The sequence below is a fragment of the Narcine bancroftii genome, chromosome 11 (assembly GCF_036971445.1).
Source record: "Narcine bancroftii isolate sNarBan1 chromosome 11, sNarBan1.hap1, whole genome shotgun sequence".
In the NCBI taxonomy this organism is placed as follows: Eukaryota; Metazoa; Chordata; class Chondrichthyes; order Torpediniformes; family Narcinidae; genus Narcine; species Narcine bancroftii.
This window is the reverse complement of record NC_091479.1, coordinates 89,325,841-89,343,944: the sequence shown is the minus strand read 5'-3', so window position 1 is coordinate 89,343,944 and position 18,104 is coordinate 89,325,841. Positions and strand designations below refer to the sequence as shown.

The 18,104-nt window shown below is 38.8% G+C and overlaps 2 protein-coding genes across 7 annotated transcripts in view; one reads left to right on the top strand and one right to left on the bottom strand.

The window, feature by feature from the left end:
• LOC138746104 (interleukin-22-like) overlaps window positions 1–16,698 on the bottom strand; it is a 28,881-nt gene extending 12,183 nt beyond the window's left edge. The window contains exons 1-6 of one of the 5 annotated variants that reach the window (XR_011346705.1): window positions 15,123–16,698; window positions 9,572–9,698; window positions 9,137–9,237; window positions 5,797–5,930; window positions 4,675–4,912; window positions 2,992–3,138 (exon numbers count right to left, since the gene is read on the bottom strand). The gene's annotated coding sequence lies outside the window, so the exon portion shown is untranslated. Of the gene's footprint in view, window positions 1–1,915; window positions 3,139–4,674; window positions 4,913–5,796; window positions 5,931–9,136; window positions 9,238–9,571; window positions 9,699–15,122 lie in introns of those variants that run through there. The other 4 variants (XR_011346703.1, XR_011346702.1, XR_011346706.1 and 1 more) reach the window with 4 other exon arrangements.
• Window positions 15,065–16,788, top strand: LOC138746105 (interleukin-22-like). Of its 2 annotated transcripts, XM_069903969.1 has the most exons (5): window positions 15,075–15,515; window positions 15,602–15,667; window positions 15,760–15,909; window positions 16,135–16,197; window positions 16,441–16,788. In XM_069903969.1, the coding sequence occupies exons 1-5, from the start codon at window positions 15,342–15,344 to the stop codon at window positions 16,561–16,563; spliced, it is 576 nt and encodes a 191-aa protein (XP_069760070.1). In that variant the 5' UTR covers window positions 15,075–15,341; the 3' UTR covers window positions 16,564–16,788. The 2 variants fall into 2 exon arrangements, with proteins under 2 accessions (XP_069760069.1, XP_069760070.1); XM_069903968.1 differs by lacking the exon at window positions 16,441–16,788 and having other exon boundaries at window positions 15,065–15,515; window positions 16,135–16,406.
• The last annotated feature ends 1,316 nt before the right edge of the window (window positions 16,789–18,104 follow it).

Below are 18,104 nucleotides of genomic sequence, written 5' to 3'. Positions count from 1 at the left end.
CTCATTATTTACATGGGGGGGGGGGGTGCGGTAGGGAGGTTGAAATGCAATTTTGCAGATGAACTGGCACGTGTGTGTATGCAGATTTGTATCGTGCGTATATCAGTTTGTATCGGATTCTTAAACACGCCTCTCCCCACTCGGCACTGCTCGGCACACTGCTACAAAAGAAGCCCAGTACCCAACACGGAGTTCCCCAGAGCCCCCTTTCAACACAGCGATTCCCATGTCCTGCGGAGGGGGGGTGGGTTCTCTGAAACCACAGTGCACATATTTCAACCTCTGGTCACAGATGACAGAGGAAACGTCGGCGGGGTCGCTATGCTTTCCTGGAAAATGTTTCCAGTATGCAAATTACGTACACGAGAAAGCACCCTTTTATTTTGCAAATGATGCATGTCAGCGTCAGTTCTCAGCAATAATCGGATGCACGGGCGCAGGAATTTGCAAAAACAAACTTAAAGTTGCTTTTGGTGATTTTTAAAATCAATCAAAGCCAAGAAATTTCTTCCACCCAATTCGTCCTCGTCTTTGCCTACCTGGCCCATATTCTTCTAAACCATTCCTAGCCCTATACCCGCCTAAATATCTTTTAAAACTATACAAGATACAAGGATAATGATCCATCTCCAGGGGAATGCATTTCCATCAAATTGTCCTGATTCTGCTGAATTCAAGCAATCTCTTTCTGATTTGTTAAATATTTCCATTTTAATGTCAAAGTTGCAGCATCTGCTGTGTTTGGCATTCTGATCATACACAGATTACTGACTGAGGCTGATCTGACTGAAAGAATCTTGCTTTCAATTTCAATAAGATTTCACCTGCATTGAATTCGCCCATCGTTATCGAATGAAGATCTACCGGGACCAAGGCCTGAAGAGGGCACACAAAATCAGTGAACCGGTGCGGACTCGAAAGGCCAACATGGCCTTTTTCCGCTCCGTAAATGGTTATATCGATGCTGTCGACCTCTGCCATCTCGAGTACTTCGACGTTAGGGGTGTGGAGACCATTGCCTTCCCAAGATCGTGTTATATGGCGAGCTCTCCACTGGCCACCGTGACAGAGGTGCACCAAAGAAAAGGTACAAGGACTGCCTAAAGAAATCTCTTGGTGCCTGCCACATTGACCACCGCCAGTGGGCTGATAACGCCTCAAACCGTGCATCTTGGCGCCTCATAGTTTGGCGGGCAGCAACCTCCTTTGAAGAAGACTGCAGAGCCCACCTCACTGACAAAAGACAAAGGAGGAAAAACCCAACACCCAACCCCAACCCACCAATTTTCCCCTGCAACCGCTGCAATCGTGTCTGCCTGTCCCGCATCGGACTTGTCAGCCACAAACGAGCCTGCAGCTGACGTGGACTTTTACCCCCTCCATAAATCTTTGTCTGCGAAGCCAAGCCAAAGAAAAAAAAATGGTGAAATGGTTAACTTGTAGTTATTCAGCTTCTATGGTTCCTCAGGCAGTGTTCCATACACATGAGCCATCTCTGTGAAAAAACTGCCCCTCAGGCCCCCTTTAAATCTTTGCCTTCTCACTTCAAACCTATGCCCTGTAGTTTTAGACTCCACTATTCTGTGGAAAGAAAACCCGTGACCATTCACCTTATCTGTGACCCCCCCCCCCTTAATAATTTAATATACGCCTCAGCCTCCTACTCTCCAGGGAAAAAATCCTAGCTGATCAGTCCACTGAGAACTCAAGCCCTCCAGTCCTGATAACATCCTCTTGTAGTGTAATGACCGTTTCTGTAGCTTGGTGACCAGAAATAGATGAAATGCTCCAAGTGGGGCCTCACGTCTTGTGCAGTGGTAACATCACATCCCAACTTTTAACCAATGAATGCATCTGCACCTCCCTGTGTCGCCACTTTAACGGAAGACATTCTCAGGCCTCTCTTCAGATGCTGCCATTTACTGTGTAAGTTCTGCCTTGGTATATATTCTCAAAATGTAATACTTCACACTTGTCAGAGTTTAATTCCATCTAACACTCCTTGGTCCTTTTCCTCACCCAGATCTTTTTGCAGTCTTAGATACTCTTTTTCACTGTCCATTACATCACTGATTTTGATGATATCTTTATATTCTCATCCAATTTACAATACATTTTTAGGAATTCAAGCAACCGGCAGCCTCAAACAATCCACAAATAAATTACAGAAAGTTTAAAATTGGCACCCCCTAGTGGTTAGTTTGTCAATCACACAACACACAATCTCAAGCAACTGGAAAATTCACATATCCGGCATCTGCCAATCCCCCCCAATGGTGCCAGATACAAGGGGTTTTACTGTATTAATACAGATGACAAAGAACAACAGATCTAGTGCAATATGCAAATATGCAGGAGAAATTCAGAAGGTCTTACAGCATTCATAGGAAGTAAAGGGTAACTAATGTTTCACACCTGAGCCCTTCATCAGGATCTAACCTTCCAGACCAGCTACTTACCAGGAACAGTTCCTTCGAGAAAGATACTCCATTTAATGTACTAATTAATTAGAAATTGACCATTTTTAATCCACTCACATCAACAACTGTTAAATTTAAACTATGAATGGAACGGATTGTAGGGAGACGCAGCTGGTACAACCACAGCCTTGCAGCTCCAGTGATAAGGTATGATAGAGACCTCAGTTTACATAATAATTGTGATCATCAACACAAGTTTATCATTCATGTTTTTAAAAATACATTTATTAAACTAACTGTGGGTATTTTATTACAGATATTAAATTTGGTAATGTTTTACTCTATTCAATGTAGTAGAAATTAGATTGTATGTCACGTATCTTTTTGTTGTAAAACAATCAATATTTGAATTTTAGTTCTCAGCCTCTACACTCATGGAACACCATAAATTAAATGTTTTAAAATAATAAATAGAAGGGGGAAAAAATAACATTTATCAGACATAAAGCAAACATTTTAATTCAAATCTGAACAGGATGTAGTTTGTCGATTAAAAAATCTCGCATCTTACCAAAAGCCACACATCCTTCTTGGTAAGAACCACTAATTACAAAGATTCATGGGCCCATCTCCAGAAATTATCTCTTCTGTTCTGAGCAAAGCCCTGAGAACTAGATGCTACTGAACATGCAGTTATTTGTGACCATTCGATCATCCTCTGAAAGAAACATTTATCCAAACGTAAATTGCATTTAATTTTTTTTTGTGTTAATTGTAAAACCCTTTATAACTGACTGATCTTTGGTCAGAATGACAGAGTCCTAGTTTTAATCAGCGCATCAGAATTATCTTGTATATGCAACAATGAAATAGACAGTTTAGCTCTGTCAATCCATAAGATCAAAGTAAGTAAGAGTATAATAGTAGCAAGGTCCTTCAAGGACATGGATAAATTTCTGCTTCAGTGTAATTTTTCCAGCCCCCTATTCATTTAATGCTCTAAAATCGGTCAAATCTATTGAGTGAGCTTCCACCACTAATTTGGGTTTGAGAAATCCAAAGGTCAACTATCTTCTAAGTTAAGACTTCATGGTCTATTCAAGCCTCTTCCCATTCTTCCTCATCCAGATAGTGCAGGAGACCTGATAGAGAAATCATGAGACGAAGAAAGGTGGTTGATGTTTCGGATCAAGATCTTGCATCAGGTCTGAGAGCACACAAGGGAGATAGGCTGGATAAAGAAATGGGACAAAAGGCACAGGCACAGGTATGAAAAATGGAGGAAATGTGAGTGAGGGCTCCATCAATCGCAATAGGGGAAGCCGCGTTTCCTGAAAAAAGGAGGATACGTCAGATGCCAAAAACCTCATCTCAAGAACAGAAAACTTTCCATTAAGTGTGATACCTTCATTATAGTAGATATTGCTCATTTTAAATATGTACTACAGAAAAAAAAAACAGTACCTATGGGGTAGGTAAGCAAATTTTCCAGTTGCTTCATTGGTGAACTAACTGCGGGGGTGGGTGGGAGGGGGCCAATTTTAAACTTTAAAATTTTTTTTTTACCTATTTACCTATTTATTTTCAGCAATTTTTTTTGCTGGTTGCTCGAGGCCTACCAGTTGCTTCTACTGCTGTAAATGTTATCTTATTTTCCTAATACAGTAAATATGAGACTCATTCAAACAGACAAGTGAGGAGGAGGAGGCCATTTGCCCTTTTGCATTAAATGGCAAAACACAAAGTCACTCACTTAACCTACCAATGATCCTATCAAACCTTTTATATCATTATGATTTTCCACAACTTGTTTTTCTATTTATCTTTGTGCCATCAGTAATGTGACAATGAGTGCCTTCAATCGAATCAATCAAACAATTGTGAGAAATGTAGGTCCCATTGCCAACCTGTGGCATGCCATTTTTACATCTTATCAGCCAAAACAAATAAATTTCTACTCCAATTTTGTTTTCTGTTAGCAAACCAATATTCTGTTCACAACAATAACATAGAAGACAACATATGCTCCACACTATAAAGTTTCATTTTCCACATAACCTTTTATGTGGCCGCTTATCAAATGCCTTTTGGAAATCCACATATAGAATATTATTGGACCCCATCAAAACATTGGAAATAACTATTTTCAGCTCCTCTGTGTATGTTATTTCTCCCTTTATGCAATGAAGTTAATTTACTGTTTGCTAGATTCAATCGTCTGTTTATGTCCTTAATAGTATGTTTAATGAGTTACCTTTATGCTGGAACTCTGGATGTCTAAGTGTTCCTTGTATCTGATGTAGTAAACTTCTTGATGGTGAAGTAGTGACTAAAGCAGAATTCGGGTCAAAAGCAGGATGAAGCTTTAGTGATGAAGGTGCAGACTTTACAAAGTATGGGCTATTGTAATCTGCAGGCATGCATTCTTCCCTCAAAGGAATGGGGTCACACGTTTTAATTCCAGCTGCTGGAGATTGTTGGAGCAATTCAGTCTGTCGTAAAGAAAGATCATTTATGGTTTTACTACAACAACAAAGATTACAAAACAACTTTATGCACTATGTACATGACAATAAACTCTCATTTCATATCCTTCAGTGACTTACAGGATAAGTAAGGGCCCCAGAGATCTGAAGTTCCAGAGTTGAATCCATGTCTACTGTAACCTAACTTTAGGTTAAGAGCTGAAGGACAACTAGAACTGGAGCTGGATAAGCAGGTAGTGGAAATCACCTTGAATTCCTACCTATGATTGTAATTAAGTAACTTGTGCTGGAAAGCACAAGGATGTGAAGTATCAGTTATTTATCCTTGATCAAACAGATTAGTAACCCTCATTATTTCAACTTTTTAGAAGAATAATCTTTGTTTTAGATCGCAACAGGTAGCTTACTTACATGGATCTTTTTATCAAATTTAATATGTTCATTTTAGATTATTTCCCAAATGTTATTAAATTCTGAAAATAACAATGTTGAACCACTTTTAATTAAAACTTTAAACATTTCCAAATATATCAGATTATATTTATTGTTAATCATGTTGCTTTTAATATGTTCAAACAAATTCAAAATAGTATAATTACATTGAAGTGGACTTTTAAAAAAGGTTAAAGAACTATAATCCTCATCTGAGCTTTTCATTGCAATCGTTTAGACTACAAACCATGATCAATTATAAATATAAAGTGGAGGTATAAAGACTTAGAGTAGAGCTTTATAAAGAAAATCTCCATCCCCCTAAGGGGAAGCACATTGTGCTACAACGTGAAACAATTCCTAGGGCACCAGATGCTTTTCTTTACTTTGCTCAAGAGTCAGATATTTTTTGCAGATTATTTGAAAGAACATCATAGTCTCTCAAATCCCTCACATACCTTTCTCGGTATTTTGCTTCATGATTCTGAAAAATATTTATTGGGTGAATACACTTTTCCCAACGGAGGCCGAATTCTTCTACGAAGGGGTGATGGTGATTTCACTTGACGAGGAGCAACCAAAACAGCACCCTCTAGTGAAGTAAAATTATCAGTTAGGACTTCATTATCTGATGCATGCAGTTTTCAGGGATTAGAGGGAGGGTTATATATTTTTCTTTTCTCTATTACCACCCTCCCATGAAGCCTTCCTTCGTCCTCTACAGCCTCCAATTTACCAGTTACAAAAATACCAATGATTTCAGAAATTATTTTTGACACAAAATCTTTTATACTCATTGAAAATTCCAGGGAACTTTTCACCAGTTTCTAGAAGTGTTAGCCTGTCATTCTAATCTCCCATCTCAGATCAATTTTCACATGAAGAAACTTTAGAGAACTTCTCTCTATTTCCCACATTTATATTCATTTGGAGCATTTGCTCCCTGGCTTTCAGTTGCACAATTTGGGAGAGATGGTTGTTAATTCAGTTAATTTTCCCTGTATGCCAAGCCAATTCTGACCAATCTGGATACTCATAGCTCCCACATGTTATGCTAGTTTAGAAAGTAAGACATTGAGACATGGTGCAAGAACAAGAAGAAATTAACAAAACAGATAGGCTCAGAAACAAAATACAATCCACAGCAGAGTAACCTAAAGTAAACGTTAGAAGGAGATAGTACTCTACATTATCTTTAATATCGTACTAAACAGTCCTTTTCATTACACAAGCAAAAAATTGAAAAAATAATTAAATATAAATAAAAAGGGGGCATTTGTATTATACCAGGCAAAGGCCATACCAATGGCAGGTGTGGTCAGGTCATGATGAGTTTGTTGGGCACCATCAGTTGACTTCAACTTTGGAGTGGGCTAACAGAACCAGAGGTATCAGTAAAAGAATTACATAAGAAATTGAAGGAATATGGAGAAATATCAGGGTACAAGATCAACACAAATAAAAGTGAAGTGATGCCAATGAGTAACGCAGACTATACAGAATTTTAAAAAGAATCACCATTTAAATGGGAAGCACAAGCAATCTGATACCTAGGGATCAGGTTAGATACTAACTTAAGCCACTGGTACAAACTAAATTATCAGCCTCTAATAAAGAAATTTCAGGAAGACTTAGAACATTGGAAAGAATTACCGCTAACGTTGATAGGGAGGGTAAACTGCATTAAAATGAACCTGTTCCCAAGGATAAAATACTTATTTCAAACATTACCAATTCCCTTAACAGAAAAATTCTTTAAGGAACTAAAGAGAATAATAAGGAAATTCTTGTGGAAAGGGAGGAATCCTTTATTTTAGAAATTATTATGGAGCCGCACAATTAAGGTATTTATCAGATTTTTACCAGACAAGGGAAAAACCAGACTGGACTAAGATAGAACTAGATAAAATAGGGGAAAAGGTACTGGAACATATACTTTGTAAGTGGGATGAAAAGCTGGTGCAATATAAAAACTCACCAGTACTGCATCATTTACTTAATACATGGAAGAAGATCCACTTAGAAAGGAAAAAAATGAATTATCAAATACCAAAATTACTATTGAAGCAAAATCTGCTAATCCCTTTTACAATAGACAACCTTTCCTTTAGATAATGGGAGAGAAAAGGAATCAAAAGAATAGAAAACTGTTTTTTGGGAAATAATTTATTAACATTTGAACAGTTGAAGTACAAATATGGAATAACTCATAGTACTATGTTTGTATATCATCAATTGAAAGCATATTTAAAGGATAAATTGGGAAACAGCTTGAGATTACCTGAAGGAAGCAGCTTTGAATACGTGATTACAGACACAATGATAATCAAAAGATTTATAACCAACATCTCATTAAGATGCAAGATTAGGAAATTGAAATAAACTATAAACCTAAGCAGAAGTGGGAAAAGGATCTAAACATAAAGATAAAAAAAAATGAAGTATGGGAAAAGTTATGTTCTGGAACTATGAAGAATACAATAAACACAAGGTTATGCATGATACAGTATAATTAGTTACACAGGGTACTCCCCTAAAATTAAAAAAATGGGATTCAACATTATCGGATAGATGTTTTCATTGTAAGAAGGAACTGGGAACAACATTACATGCAACTTGGGCATGTACAAAAGTGAATACGTTTGAAAAAAATTAAATCAGATATTAAATAAAATTATAAAAAATAACATACCAAAAAAACCAGAGATATTTCTTTTAAGTAACATAAGAAGTAGAGTATTAGGCCACAAGTTGGATAAAGTGCAAAAAAAATTCATTATGATAGCTTTAGCGATAGCAAAAAAATGTATAATGTCAACTTGGAAAATGGAAGAGAGCATGAGTATACAGCAATGGTACATGGAAATGAATAAATGTATTCTAGTGGAAAAAATAACATATAATTTAAAAAATAGAGTTACAATGTTTGAACAAATTTGGGAACCATACATGGAACATATCAGAGAGAGCTTGCCTATGACCTCCATCCCCTAAAATGAGAATGAAAATGATAAGAAGACAAAACGACTGGATTCAGTGTGTAATAAATAGATGATGCATTTTTCTTGTTTATTTTCCTTTGTGTTAAAATATTGTTTTATGGTTTTATTGTATTGTATATGTTGAATATTTATGTGTGTGAAAAATAAAAAAATTATTAAAAAATCCAAAACTTTGGAATGGACAATCACCCACGTTCATCAGATCCAAACTCATTCTGACAATTGGAGTCTCACTTTCCTGTTACATCATGTCCATTTAAAGGGGCTGCTTCTCTAAAAATGTAATGAAGTCAACATTAAATTTTAGACATCCCTTATAATTGGTTCTTTTGATTTGGAAAAGAATTTAAGCTTGAAAATAAAATATTTCAAAAACATTTTCTCCCAAATAGTGCATTGTAATCCAGGGAGTTTTTAAAAAAAAATAGAGGATGCCAAACTATTATTAACCACACAATTAATACAAAAATATTCTGCTCAAACATCACAGCTATCAGCTACATTTAAATTTGGAAATAAAAGTGTAATAATAACAAATTTAGATGTGGAGAACTTTAGACAAATTTCACATAGAGCTTTGGATTTTATTAACAAGTCGACTGTGAGAAGACAAAATCAAAGATCAAAGCATGGAAATTTTATATTTGTACATATTTCAAGAGGTTGGGTGAATTTGATTACATTAAATACTTAAATTGCCAAAAGTTTAATCCCAAAGTTTAGACCTTATTAAACAGAATGTTTTTACAACTCCCTTGCCAGCCCCTCTTCCACTAGGATCTTAGACCAATATTACCTTTCCACAACTGGTTCCACTTCTCCATTTCCCTCAACCACCTCCTTAGCTTCACAGTTTTGGTCTTGGTCATCTTCTGTTAGTTCTCTCCCTCCTCATTCCTGAATTGGCACATTTTCCACATTACATTTTTACAGAAACTTACTAAAAACGGTCTAGCTATACCAACAACTCAACTGGGGAATGATTCTATTTTTGTTTAAAAATGCAAGGTAAAGTGAATCTCAAGAGTTAAAAGGCATTTAAAAGCAACAATCCGCACACTTTTTTTTGAACTGTCACAAAAGTTAAAAGGTCATATTTCTTGGGGCAGGTTAAATTCAGGCCTTTTTTAATTTTATTCGAGTGGTCACTGTATAGCAAATACTGGATATTGTTACCTGGACATTTCCTACACAGACTACACAATGAAATATTTAGCAGGATGTTGAATACCTGTTCAGCAGCCAGTAATGGGGAATTTGGTATTTGATTTTTCCAAGCCGTTGGTATTCAGAACTTTTCTCTAAACTCTTCCATGATGCAGTTTTTAATCCTGTTTTTTTTTTTTCTGGAGTTTGATCTATTAATGGCAGGGGAAAAAAAAAATTCCTTGACAGAAAAGTATGAAGTCAGAAAAAGGAATTACATAAAGTAATCAATAGATGGGAAATTAAAACCCATTAACCTATTTTTTCCTGAAGTTATCTCTTCCCTACATTAAAATGTAGGGATTAAAATTATTTTGTGATTATTTAAATCCAATTCCATATGACTGTTGCCTTAACATTAAATTCACATTAGCACCTAGTGCCTCATGCTATGCCAGATGAATTAGAGGTCTTGCCACCAAAGAATGGTCTGGATGAGATATTACCCTTCTTCCTAGGATGGACAATTCTTCATGTGGTTTCAGCCATAAACATACAATTGAGTACAAGTGTGTCAGCAATTGAAATGAGTGAGAGTAAAAGCAAATGATTAAAGTGAAGATGACAAGAAGGCCATGAAGAAAATTGACAGTGTAAAAGGAATTGAAAAAGAACCAGATAGCACATGGCATGTTGAATGCAATCAGAAAATAAGTAGTCATCTTTCACTAATTCTCTAATTTCCTAATCCATCTAGCGTTCATTATCTTTATTTTTGTTTTAAAGTGGTCCACCAGTTCCTAAAGGCACATTAAATCATTAGTCCCAACATAAAACCACAGGCTTGGATGTTCTGGAGAAACACTAGCATTTTCCTGCTAACTGTCAGGAGGTTTGTATCTTCTGCATAAATGTGAGTGCTTGAAGTTTATGACATGTATACTTGAGATTTCACTGTTTATACTCATGACTGAAAACACAGAAATGCTGGAGGAACCCAGCAGGTCTCGCAGTGTCCTTAGGATATGAACCGAAGTTTCAGGCCTCTTCCCTTCTTCAAGGTATGAATAAAAAGCAAACAGGCACAGAAATTAAAAGGCTGAGACAAAGGGAAGAATGCGTAGGGGTAGGAGTACAATCCAACAGTCGAAGTGTTAAAGGGAAGGATCATAGGAGAGAGGAAAGGTGAGAATTGATTGGGGATGGGGTTGATTTGCTCTGTGGAAGCAGAGCTGGGGAAAGAGGAGAGAAAATAAGACATATGGAAAGATGGGGGATAGGGGGCTAACAGAAACCAGAGATGTCCATGTTAATGCCATTTGGTTTGAGGGTGCCCAGATGGAATAGGAGGTGTTGTTCCTCCAACTTGCAGGTGGTCTCAGTCTGACACTGTATAGACCATGGGCAGACATGGCTACGTTGGGCACCATGGTGCTGTCTGCCGCAATATCCCAGTGGCCACCCATTTTAAGTCCTCACCCCATTCCCTTGCCAACATGTCTATCCATGGTCTCAAGCACTACCAGACTGAGACCACCTGCAAATCAGAGGATCAAACACCTCATTCCATCTGAGCTCCCTCTAACTGATGGCAATAACATCAACTTCTCTAGTTTCTGTTAAACCCTCCCCCTTCTTTCCCCGTCACCTTTCCACAGCTCACTCGCTCTCTCTCCCCCTCTCTCTCACTCACTCACACAGACACATATCTCTTTTCTCTCTGTCTCCTTTCACAAAGCCAAAATCAATTCTCACCTTTCCTCTATCACAAGGGTGTGCAACCTACGACCCACAGGACGGATCCAAATGTATTTGCTGCTGCTTCCATGCCAGTTGATCAGTTGCTCGAACTGCCATGCAAAATTTTTACAACCGTTTTAGGGAAGAAGATTATTACAGGTCATAAGAGGCTGCAAGTATATTTTTAAATATTTATCCTAAACTTTGCACATGCGAGCTCCAAATTTGTAAAAATAGTAGCATATTTATTTCTTGTTATTGCCATCGGTGCTCTTTGATTAGTAAGGGATTACTTAAAGCTTTACCCCCTCCATAAATCTTCGTCCGCAAAGCCAAGCCAAAGAAGATGTGAGTGGAAAGAAGAAGTTTGAAAATCACTGTTTTAATCGTACCTCATTGACTCGTTATGTGCACGGTTTCATAATTTCAAAGGAAATGGGCCAATGACAATTTTTCTCAAGCAAAATATTTCAGTAAAAATTGGGTCTAGAGCAGCGATTCTCAACTTTCCCTTCCCACTCACATACCACATATGCTGGAACCTGGACTCACAACATCTCCTCATTAGTCAGGAAGACACAGCAGATATAAGGAGGCTGAGGATGGCAAGGTCACCGGCCTCCACCTTGTCAACATTCTACAGGTGCACAATTGAGAATATCCTATCTGGCTGCATCATTGTGTGGTACGGTAGCTGCAAAGGAACAGACTGGAAGTTTATACAGAGGATCATTATCACAGCCGAGATAATCACTGGGTCTCCCTTTCTGCTATGAATGACAAGTACTTGGAGTTTTGTCTCAATAGGGCCCAAGGATTTGAAGAAATCTCCATTTCCATCTAGCACACAGTATTTTCAACCCACTAGCTTCAGGAAAAGGATACAGGAGCATCAAAATCAGGACTGCCAGGCTGGGGAATAGCTTGAGACTATGAGACTGATGAACAGTAACCTGCAGCCGTGAAAGTCATCCCAAATATTTATATATATATTTATATTGATCACTTATGAGATCTTTATGTTCTGTGTATTGTGTGTTTTGGCACATTCACCATGGTCTGGAGAGATACTGTTTCATTGGGTGGTATATGAACAATCAGATAATGATGAACTTGAACCACCTCAGTTGCTAAAAGGCATTGCGCTTCCCTAAATAACAATCCCCACGGTGGAAGCCGCACTCTCCAGTGAGGGCAACGTGAGGTCATTAGATATGCAACAAAAGCTTTAGTGGGCCAAATGCTGACAGAAATGAATGAGCAGACTACAAAGAGAAAGTTATATTCCAACAGAGCAGGCAACAGTTAAGTCACCACTGAAGGAGAAAGCCGGCCTCCAAAGACAGCTTTCCTCTCTCCCTTTAAATTAGAGTTAAACACTAATACTTCAAGCATAAAACTTTAAAGGAATTGAAATAGACTTTACCCACAGATAAGAGCAATTCTGTATTGTTGAAGAAGGGCTCAAGCCTGAAATGTTAGTGATGCATCTTTACCTTTGCTACATAAAGGCACTGTTTGACCTGCTCAGTTTTTTCAACATTTGTGTGTTTTTTTCGCAACCACGGTGTGAAAGGTAGGATTATTGATCTAATGAAGTTCAACTTCAATGCCTCAGGTAGAGGTCCCATATCTTATTAGACTGAAGTAGAATATTCATTGCCTGGCTATTATGAATCAAAATTCAAGTGTTGGATTTAATCTTGAAGATAATTTAAAATGATAAGTGTCAGGTTTTATCGACCACTATTATGAAGCTTGTGCCTTCATTTCAAGCACCTGTGATATTACAAATAACCTATTTGAGGAAAAAGACCATTCCAATACCTGGAAATTCTTTGATACCTTTACAATAATGTTGCTGTAAAATATTGAATATGGCAGATTTTTGAGCATGTTTCTAAGGGAAACAGAGGGATTCGCATGTTAGATTTATCATTGAATAATAAAACACTAAAGCATAAAAGGATGCCATTGAACCTGTCTGTGCCAGTTGTCTCAGAGCTACCCAGCACAATTCTATCTTCCATCTTTTGGTCTAGCCCTGCGGGTCAAAAATTTTCAAGCACACTTCCAGGCATGTGTTGAATGTGATCGGGGATCCACCTCTGCCACCTTTCAGACACTGTTTTCCAGATAACTTCCCCTCCCACCCCAGGTGGGAGCCCCGTCAGTGTCGGGGATGGGGGGTGCGGGGGGAACAAGATTCCTGTTTCTTCTACCATTTAGTTTAAATATAATTTTATGAGCCCAGCAGCAATAAAAATTCACCAAGACAAATGTTTACTTAAACAAAAGTTGCTTTTAATTATTTTTAAACATAAAAACAGGATCAAACTTTAACTTAGCACTACTAACTTAATCTAACTTAATCCCCTTCTAATTCTAAGCACACATCTATGATATATGTGTAGAAGTTCAGTAAAGTTCTTTAATTCACAGTCCAATCTCACTTCTCCAGGTTCACTGGTATCAGGCAATTCTTATACTATCCACAGAATTTAACATTTATGAATCTTCACCAGACTTTGGTGCTTGAAAGGTAAATGGTTACCACTCAGCAAGCTTCTTGTCAGTTTTCAGAAAGAGAGATTTATTTCTCATTGGACACAAGCTGATTCCTTCTGATCAGCCACATCAGTGTCTTGCCAAAGAAACTTGCCCCATCATGGTTTTCCAGTTGATAACCTCTTTATTTCAGGTCACTACAGAGTTTATTTTATGTTTCCCTTATTACAAGTGAAATATTATAAAGCCAGCCATTCCTCTTGTATGGACCACAAGGGCTTTGAACAGGCTGAACTAAGAACTCACAACCCATCTTCAAAATTGGCTTTTTCCACAAGCTTGCCAGTCCCAGCTGCTGCTGAACTGTAGAATTGAATTCTCTCACTCTCTGTCTCTCTTTCTCTCTCACAGAGAGAGAGAAAAACACACGACCCTCTAAGAACAGCAAACTCCACTCAGACTGCGGCACCGGACCCAATCTTCTGAGTTCGTTCATCTGTTGCTTTCCAAAACAATAATCCACAGCAGGTCCAGTTAACACCTACTTGTGAAGTCCTTATGGGCATTCTTCAAAGTTTTTGCAAGGGGATCCTGCACTGTCTGGCTTGAGCAAAGCTCTTTAATTTTAAATGAGATCTGTTGGTCTCTTTTTGTGATCTACACTAAAAAACCTGCCACCGTTTATCTCCTTTTAAACATATACAATATAAAATTTAACATAATCTGTCACAATATCACCTGGCCTGACACTCCTCACCTGGAGGTAACAAGACCTTCCAATTTGATATACCCTCTATAATTATGAGAAGCCAAGATCTTTCGCTGAAGCCTCCCAGTCGCTCCTCTGTTCCAAAGAAAACTGTCCCAAACTTTCCTTGAGCTGAAATGGTCTGATCTTATTATCCTCCTGGCAAATCTTTGCATCGTCTTCTATGCGGTTGTAGTAGTCGAGCTATGGCTTAATGAGGGGTGGAAGTATTGCTAATTTCTCCCACTTAACGCTATGCCAACCTCTGTTCCCCTTCTTTTAACTGAAGAGTTGAACAAATTTGCACACAATTCCAGTGGAGCTCTCTGCCTTTATCATGTGTGCTTTGGAGAAGGAAGAAAATATTTTGGCATGTCTTTCTCAACACCCGCTTCTATTAAAGAACAATTTTTTAAAAACCTGCCTGTCAGATTTACTGGAGTCGGCAGATCGAGCCACGTAAGATTTTAACCGTAAACGTTCGTGGTTTTCCCTTGGGTGCAATTAAGCAAAGACACAATGAAAGAAAACTCCTGTTATTGGCTCAGAGAATAATTACATACGATAACTTAATATTATTGTATTTTACCGTGAAGCTCTTTGCAAATTTGCACCATCGTCGGAAAATCCGCCAGCTCACCTGCAAGAAAGCGGAAATCCAGCGAGGAAATGCCACACGTCATCAAGTCATTCAGGGAAATTTCTGTACTACCTTTGCAAGATATATAAACAATGCCCGCCGCCGATGGATTCCACACAAGCAGAGAGCGAGGTGGAACCTGTGGCTTCTCTGGCTCACGCTTGCTTGTCAGCCTGATCTCCAGCTGGACTGAGGAGTTGGATTTGCTCGAGCTGAGAGATGGCTTTCAGGAGACATTCCTGTCCAACTGTCGCCCTGTTGGTACTTGGCTGCTTCGCAGTCCTGGCGAACTCTGCCCCAAGGTCGAAGTCAGAGAGACTGAAGGTGGGTTGTCACGTGGAAGGACAACGACTGCGACATATGCGACACAAGGTCCATGTCCTGTCTAAAGATGTAAGTTCTGGCTTTCATTCTGCATGGACATCACTTTGGTTTCGTGCTTTGAAAAATAAGATGAATGCTCATCCATTGTTCCACAGGCTGCGAAGCACGACGAGGACACGCACACGAGACTGGTGGGAAAGGATCTCTTTCGAGGACTCGAGGTAGAACATTGCATTGGGGCGAGCACGTGGAGAATGGACAGTATGGAGTGGCCTGTGGAGATGATCTGCAAGATCTATGGTTTATTTTGCAGGAATCCGGTCCTTGCTACGTCCTCCGAGAGGTGACTGACTTCTATCTTGCAACCGTTCTGAAACCCGACCAATGGCTCGCCCAGTTTTCACATCTGAAAGAGGTCAAGGAATTTCTCGCCGTTCTCACGAAAAAGCACATGGCCGATTGCGTAAGTGTTTCCTGCTCTGATCGAAGCCATGCGGGAGAGGGTAGACTCGAGATCGCTGGCTTCTTCAAAGGACCAGGGAGCTGCGCAGCGTCGTGACTCTCCTGTCGGTGGGGCAGGCCACTCAGATCCAGGTCACGGGCGGAAGGAGGGGCGACTGGAGCCAAAGCAGTGCTGAATGGGCGATGGAACGAGTTCTTGCCATTGAATTGATTGTGTTCTTTGCAGGATACAGAAGAGAAAGCGAACGCCAACAAGAACATTGAACAACTGAAGCAGAAAGTGGGCAAGGTACTTGACAGAAACATGATGGCCATTGGACACATTCAGATGAAAGGGATAAAAATGAATCTCGACATTTGTCCGCGGCATCAAAGCCCCAATTTAGAAAAGAACAGGAGTCAGAAAAAGAATAGATCTGAGTCGAGTTGAGAGAGACTTTGAAGAACCTCTCTGGTGCTCCTCTGCTTCGTGTTGAACAGGCTCTCGCCCTGAATTAATTTCACTCTTTTTATTCTTGCTCATTTCTTCCAGCTGGGCGAGGCGAGTAAGGCCAAGGTGGTGGGGGAGCTGTTCATCCTCCTTCAGGAGATTGGGAGCCGCTGCTCAACACCCAGAAGAAAACCAGGGCACGGAAGGGAAAGCGGCAATCGATGAAGGAGGAATATAACTCGGGACACAGTGAAACAGTAATCGTTTCCCAAGAATGACCTGTTTATTTCTGGACTCTTGTGTATAATGTTATACACATCCTTGGAATGACTTACATTAAGTTATGTGTAGCGATCCATATTGCATTGCTCATGGTCACTTGTAACATTTTCATCATGTTAGGAAGAACATTGAAATTCTATTTGATTAAATAAATACATATTTGAAATTAAATAAGCTACATGCCTTGTTATTCTGTTGACAGTCTCAGGAAGGGCTCAGACCCGAAACCTTGGACCGTTCTTTTTTTTCCTCCCATGGATGCTGCTCGACCCGCTGAGATTTCCCAGTCTCTTAGTTCACCTTCCATACAATTAAATCTCTAAATGACAGAAGAGTCCACGAAGTCTCTTGATTTTTTTTTAATTATTGTAACTCTAAATTTTGTGGATTTTCTAGGCTTTAAAATGGAAAATATTCTAATGATGGTCCTATCCACTAAAACCTCTGTCTTGTGCCAAACAGACAAATAACTTTTTAAAAATCCAGATTAAAGCGAGCTGATTCAAAACAGTAGAAACAAAAAGTCGACATAAACGCCAAATAATCTAAAATAATGACTTCTTTATCAGGGGAAATATTTTTGAATATTAAAGCATCCGGATGAATCAAGTAATTAGCTACTAATAAATATCAGGACATTTTTTAAATAATTCTTCATGAAAGCACGTCTCGTGTTACTTTGTATTTCTATTTTTAAGCACACAGCAATAAAAACGGCACCCTAAATGAAATCGGATGGAATTGGGGAGACCCTCTTAAATTCGCAGATGGGAAGAATATTGTCCCAATACATGAATAATGGAAAAGTGTAATTGACCCCAAATTAGCTTCACTAAATATTTCCTCAGAAAGAAGAAGGCATGGAAAAGATGAATAATTGTAAAACTGGGTGTATTTTAAAAAAAAACATTATCCTCGTTTCGAGATGCAGGACAATCCATTTCATCATTTAGGAACAGACCATTTTAGTGTGATAACATGATTGGGGTAATAGTCATAATTTCTGCCGATTTTCACGTGAATATTTCGATACTTTTTCACGACGATGTTTGCCTGCTGCTGAGAGAGAGAGAGAGAGAGAGCTGAAGGGTGGTGACCTAAATTAAATACATATTTCAAAATCAGGGAAGTATGCCCGCAAGAAAAGGTTTTCCAGACGACAGTGTGCCCTTGCTAACATTGCAGTATAGGTCACGGGTTTTGGGAGATGATGTGGAAGACCCATTATTCTGAAACCCCATTCTCTGGTTTTGGATTACCCAACCCCTGCCATCAAAAGGGATACATTTATCCCCTACTGTCTGAATGGATACATCTTGCAAGATCATTCTTGCCAAGCTCCCCTAGATTTACTTGCTGCTTAGATGAAATGTTGTCCAGATCTTTGCTGCACTCAGGCGCATATTACTTCATTATTTTCAAAGCTATGAATTTGTGTTAAATACGCCTCCAGCCCATGGGCATTTCCCCTTGATTTTTTAATT